The sequence below is a fragment of the Sciurus carolinensis genome, chromosome X (genome assembly GCF_902686445.1).
Source record: "Sciurus carolinensis chromosome X, mSciCar1.2, whole genome shotgun sequence".
Lineage (NCBI taxonomy): Eukaryota > Metazoa > Chordata > Mammalia > Rodentia > Sciuridae > Sciurus > Sciurus carolinensis.
The window spans coordinates 129231255-129237584 of NC_062232.1; the positions used below are offsets into that span (position 1 = coordinate 129231255).

The 6330-nt window shown below is 56.9% G+C and overlaps 1 protein-coding gene across 1 annotated transcript; it reads left to right on the top strand.

Annotated features, from left to right (window-relative positions):
• The first annotated feature begins 1129 nt into the window (after positions 1 to 1129).
• On the top strand, positions 1130 to 5610 carry Pnma3 (PNMA family member 3). Its single transcript, XM_047535115.1, has 2 exons — positions 1130 to 1810; positions 2049 to 5610. Exon 2 carries the CDS (start codon positions 2161 to 2163, stop codon positions 3550 to 3552), a length of 1392 nt encoding a protein of 463 aa, XP_047391071.1. The 5' UTR covers positions 1130 to 1810; positions 2049 to 2160; the 3' UTR covers positions 3553 to 5610.
• The last annotated feature ends 720 nt before the right edge of the window (positions 5611 to 6330 follow it).

Genomic DNA, 6330 nt, shown 5'->3' on the forward strand with positions numbered 1-6330 from the left:
TGGATGCTAGAGAGAAAAAAGAAAAAAGAGTGGGGAATCTCATGAAAATAGAAGGGAGATGAGCAAAGGAGAAGTAGGGAATCAAGGGGGAAGGAGAAAAGGAGGGAAAGCAAAAGAACTGGGGAACAAAATCAACCAAATTGCACTACATACATGTATGAATATATCACAATGAATCCAATGTTTATGTACAATTATAATACACCAATAAAATATACATTGAAATAAATAAAGATCAAAAGAGTAGAGAAACTGGGGAGGGAAAGAACCACTGGGGAATGAACCGGAGTAAATTAGCTTTTGTGTACATATGAATGTCACAATGGATTGCAGCTATTTTGTATAATTAAAATGCATTGATAAAAACACAAGAAATAAAACTTTGAGAAGAGCTGAGTATGTAGCTCATAGGTATACCACATGTTTAGCACATGAAAGACCCTGTGTTCAATTCCCAGTACAACTAAAAGAAAGCAAAAACGGAAGGGAAGAAGAAAGGAATGCAATAAGAAAATCCAGTCTGACTAGGGAAAAGTCACTGACAACTGGCAGGCCAACAAGCAGACCACTGACAACCATAAGGTGAGACTGAAGTACATGGCCAGTTCTCTACCACATCCCTATACAAAGTGGCTTCCCAGACCCGGCTAGATGAGTGAGCCCCACCTGATCATCCACTACAAGGCTCCAGAGGGGTTGGAGGCCTGCCCAGGGAAGGCCAGGATGGAGCTGGGAGAGCAGGCAGGAGCACAAAGACCACAGGTTGGAGGTGGGGGGGGGGCTCCGAATGAAGTGCAGCCAGTCCCTCCCTCATTGAATTGTTGCCCTAGAACACAACTAATACAGAACTAGTGTACTAAGCCAGCAAGACATGGCAGGCTCACGGGGTGGGGCTTCAAATCCAGGAAACAACATCCCAAGGCAGTGGATTTGCAGCACTCAGAGCATGAAAGGCCCTGGTACCCAGCAGTGAAGCACATACGCTCATTCTGTTCCCATTGTGGTTCCAGCCCTGTGGTCTCTTCCAGTGGGATGGGCATTGCCCAGTGCCTTGGTGGGGTGGCCTGGTGAGCACATGGAGTGCATGTGAGTGCATGTTAGTGCACACAGCACCCACCTCATGGAATCACACCTGGACCCAGTGCCCCTCGCCTGGCCCAGCGACCAGACCAATCCTCTCCTGGGTGGGAATGGAAAAGAGGACAGCAGGCTAAGAAGCCCCAGAGCACCTGCTCCCCGCCCCTGGCCAGAACGCAGCAGCGCAGCTGGGCCCACCCCTGGCCGCTTTCTAGTAGACACCTTGGGTGCAGACCCCTGGCCACGCTGGCACCCCGAGGGCACGTGCGGGTGGACCCCAGACGCGGGACCGGCTGGGGAGAGCCGAAGGCGCGGGGTCTCGAGACACCGACACCCTGACCCACCCCCCCGGGGGGCTCCACCTGTGCCAGGGCGGGAGCGGGGGCGGGAGGAGGAGCAGGTGACGTCACCCGCGGTCCCCGGGTGCCCGCGGCGGCGGCGACAGCCCGGCCGCGTGACCCGCGCGCGCCAATGGCCCGGCGGTCTCCGGGGCGACGCGGAGGGTCCGCGCTCCACCGCCACCGCGCCCCCGCCCCGCGTCCGCACTGCAGAGAGCGGTGGCGAGCAGGCGCCGGCGCACTGGCCCACGTGCCGCGCCGAGAGAGCGAGAGCCGGAGGCAGAGCCAGCGACAGGGCGAGGGAGCGAGGGGCGACTGACCCCGCCGCCGCTCTGCGCAGCCCGGAGCCCGCGCCGCGGGGCCCGGGACCAGGAAGGACCCCGCCCCAGCCGGAGGTACCGTACCCCGGGAGAGGCCGCTTGGCCCGGGGAGACCCCAGGGCCCTCCGCCCGAGCCGGCCCAACTGCAGCAGCCCGCGGGGCCCCCGGGGGGCGGCGTGGGAGGGCGCTGTGGCCGGCGGGCTCCCGCAGGGACCCGTGCAGGGTGGGGCGGGGGTCGGGACAGGAGGGGCGGCCGGGGTGGGAGTGGGGGGGTTGGGCATTAACCTCGCTGTCGCCCCGTTCGCATTCACAGGCTGTGGAGACCTGGGCGGGCTGCAGTCGTCCCAGGAGTTGGCTGGTATATTTATGTGCAACACATCCTGATCACCCCGCCCCCAAATTAGAATCTGCTGAAGTTTGGGAACATGCCGTTGACCCTGTTGCAGGACTGGTGTAGGGGGGAACATTTGAACACCCAGAGGTCCATGTTGATCCTGGGAATTCCTGAGGACTGTAGTGAGGATGAATTTGAAGAGACTCTCCAGGAGGCTCTCAGACATCTGGGCAGATTTAGGGTTATTGGCAGAATGTTTAGGAGGGAGGAGAATGCCCAAGCCTTTCTACTGGAGCTCGCACAAGATTTTGACTATGCTTTGGTCCCCAGGGAAATACCAGGAAAGGGGGGACCCTGGGAAGTGATTGTAAAACCCCGAAACACCGATGGCGAATTTCTCAATAGACTGAACCGCTTCTTAGAGGAGGAGAGGCGGTCTGTGTCAGACATGAACAGAGTCCTTGGGTCCTGCACTAATTGTTCAGCTCCCAGATTGGCTATATCACCAGATTTCTGGACCTGGGCCCAGACCCTGGGGGCAGCAGTGCAACCTCTACTAGAACAAATGCTGTACCGAGAACTAAGAGTGTTTTCTGGGAACACCATATCTATCCCAGGGGCACTGGCCTTTGATGCTTGGCTTGAGCACACCACCGAGATGCTACAGATGTGGCAGGTGCCTGAGGGGGAAAAGAGGCGGAGGCTGATGGAATGCTTGAGGGGCCCTGCTCTCCAGGTGGTCAGTGTGCTACGTGCCAACAATGCTGCCATCACGGTGGAGGAGTGCCTAGCAGCCCTGCAGCAGGTGTTTGGACCTGTGGAAAGCAGAAAAATTGCCCAGGTGAAATTTTGTAAGGCCTATCAGGAGCCAGGAGAGAAAGTCTCTAGTTTTGTGGTGCGGTTGGAACCCCTGCTCCAAAAAGCTGTAGAGAAAAATGCAGTATCCCGAAGGAATGTGAATCAGACTCGCCTGAAACGCATCTTAGGTGGGGCCACCCTTCCTGACAAACTTCGAGAGAAGCTTAAGCTGATGAAACAGCGAAGGAAGCCGCCTGGTTTCCTAGCCCTGGTAAAGCTCCTGCGTGAGGAGGAGGAGTGGGAGGCCACCATAGGTCCAGAGAGGGAGAGCCTGGAAGGCTTGGAAATAGACCCAAGGCCATCTGCCAGAGTCAGTGGGGTCAGGGAAGCACTTGTCCCTGCCCTTGGCAATACTCTTGAGGCAAGGCCTTCCCAGGGTTCCCGACGCTGGAGGGGCAGAGGCCAACACCGGAGAGGGGGTGTGATGAGGGCTGGCTCTAGAGGATCAAGAAAACGGAAACACCACACCTTCTGTTATGGCTGTGGGGAAGACGGCCACATCAGGGCGCAGTGTTTCAACCCTCCCAATCTGCCCCTGGTGAAGCAGAAGAGACAGGCTGCAATTGATTTGGGAAACGGGAGCGGGGCTTGGGACAAGAGCCATCCCAAGTCCAAGGCCAAGTAGGCTCTGGAGAACAGGGCAACAATTCTTATCACAGGCCTAGGAGACAAACGACATATTGGAAGAATGGGCAGGGGCAGCTCAGACAAACAGCAGGGGACTTCAGTAGGGAAAAAGGACAGAGCAATCAAACCCAGTCTGAACCCTGTCACCCTACTCCAGTGGGAAGGGACTCCAAGAACCAAAGTCAGACTTCATGCAGTTCAGTAAGTGCCCAATACAGGATTGTCAAGGGGTGCCACAAACCCCCACCCTGCACATGGGAGTCCCAAGTCTCCTGCAGAGACCCCAGCGAAGCAGAGTGTGAAGATGGTGAGACCGGGCACTCTGGCCTGGCTGTCTGCACTGCCATCTGGCCACCTCTAAGTTCCCACACTATGGACTCAGAGCTCACCATGCCCAGCAGACACCAGGACACACGGAGCATGGAGGAGCCTGCCCCAGGGCCATCCCTGTCAGAAGGAGCAGGAGCCCCTGAGCAAGAGCTGCAAGAGAGAGAAGTAATGCTCCGCAGGGGAGGCCGCACAGTCCAGCCTGTCTTCAGGATCATCTACACTGCCCTAGGGGAGCCCCAGGAAGGCAGTACCCTTGAACCCCTGCGCCCCTAAAGGCCGGGTCTCTGGACCCAAAAGCCCTGGGTGCCCAGCACCAGCCCAGAGGCAGTTTCCTCCCCTGCAGCCTGACGGGGCTGTGTGGGCAAGGACATTAAAAACTGAGAAGACCCCCTCATGGGGACATTGGCCCCCAGTAGGTCAGTGTCCCAGAGCTGTCTTGGGAGTGAGTGGGTGTGGAAGGCAGCTTTTGTTCCAAACAGGAGCAGGTAGGAGGAGTGGGAGGAGATGAGGGAGGACTTGGAGGGGGGCAGTTTGTTCTGTTTCGTTTGTGCAGGACCACTGGAGAACTGGAGAGAGCAAGCAGAGAGAACTGGGGCCTGGCATGGCAAATCACTACTCAAGAGCTGTCAACACCAGGGTCAAACCAAACCCTGCCAGACTAGGACTGCAGGCCCAGAGGCACCCCTGAGTGGCCCGACCCGGCCTAGATGGGGGCCTGAAGATGCCTGCCACCTGCACTGGACTGGGAGACACTGGGGGAAAGAGTTCATCTCAAGGGTGCCAGCTGCCTGGCTCCCCCAACAGGCGACACCCCACCCTGATTCACTGTCCCCAGGACAGGCTGCTCCCTGTCCCGGGAAGCCCACCTCATCCGTAGGCCCCATAGTGACCCACGTGTCCAACGCCCGCCCCCACACCAGCCATCGTTCCTGTGCAAAGCCGTGAGGTGTGTGTCAAGCCCGGGCGGAGGTCCCTGCCCTCGCCGCCGGCCAGCTCCAGGCCCGGGCTCGTGCCGTGAGCTTCTGGGCGAGCCAAGGCCCTGCTCGCTCCTGTCCAGTGTCGTGAGCTCAACCTCTGCTTTCTCGGTGTAGATCTAGGCCAGCTGCCTGCCGCTTGTTCCCGTGGAGATGTGTGTGTGTTCTTATCTGAGCAGTTCCTCCCAGGAGGCCCTGAGCCCAGTCCCCAAGAGGCGGAGACCCGGACGGCGGGAAGGATGGACGGCGAGGGCGTGGCTGACGGCCACGGCGTGGTGGTGATGTGGCGTCGCCTCGGGCAGGAAGCACCGGACCTTGGATGGAGGGGAAGGGCCGGGCCTGTGCGTGGACGTTCCACCCCTGTTGTCGCTTGTGACTCAGTTTCCTCGGCTTGGGGGTGTTCCCTGTCGTGCTTTGCAGTGTGCCGTGACTGTCCTGTGCCCGCCGTAGGGCAGGGGCCGCCCCACAGCAAGTCAGCCAGCCCCTCAGGGGGTTCCCGGTTGGAAGCCAGTGCTCATTGCCAGAGGCCATGGTCCTGGCGAGAGGCAGACCTGGGGCCCTCAGGAAGGGAGAAGGTGGCGGGAGGGCCCCAGCGTGGAGACCAGGGAGGAGGCACCTGTCTGCAGGTGTCCAGGAGGAGGGGGGCCCGGGACCTGTGGCCTCGAGTGGTCGTGAGGAGTCCCTTTAGGTGTTGTCATCCCCTTCTCTTCAATGGTTTCTGTACATGTTTCTCTTCAATAAATCTCATGGATGTTCCAGCTGAGTCTTGTGCTTCCATTAGGGATGGGATGGGGTGAGCAGAGGGGACACAGTGGCAGGGTTAACATTGTGATGTGTGCAGAGCACATGCGTGGAAAGGCTATGGGGTGTATTTACTTCCAAATTGATCACAATCCAGTTTCACTGGGTATTGAACCCTGAATAAATATAGCCGCCCATGACATTGGTGGATCTAGGTAGTTTCTGGTTAGATCCCCATGGAAGTCTGGGAGCTTTTCCAACATAAGTGGATAAGATTTTAAAGGGTGGATGTGGGACAACAGGCTGGCTCTGAGGTCCCATGATGGTTTGAAGTGCTCAGAGCACTCAGCACATTGGATATGCACATCAAAACAAGACCAATGTATGTGAATGTGTATGAGATGGTGTTAGAGTTTCAGCATGTGAGAGAATTATGAGTAACAATATGAATATGTTTTAGAATATGTATGAATAAATGTAAGCATTTTTATTTTTGGTGGTGTGAGAGTGTTATGAGTTTGTGAATGTCTGTGCCACTATATCAATGAATGTTGTTATGGTTTAGATATGAGGTGTCCCCCTAAAAGCTCAAGTGTAAGACAATGTTAGAAGTTTGGAGGTGAAATGTTGGAGTCATAAGAGGTTTAACTTGATCAGTGCATTAATCCAGTGGTAGGGGTTAGCTGGGCTGTGCAGGTAGGGTGTGGCTGGAGGAAGTGGGTCACTCGGGT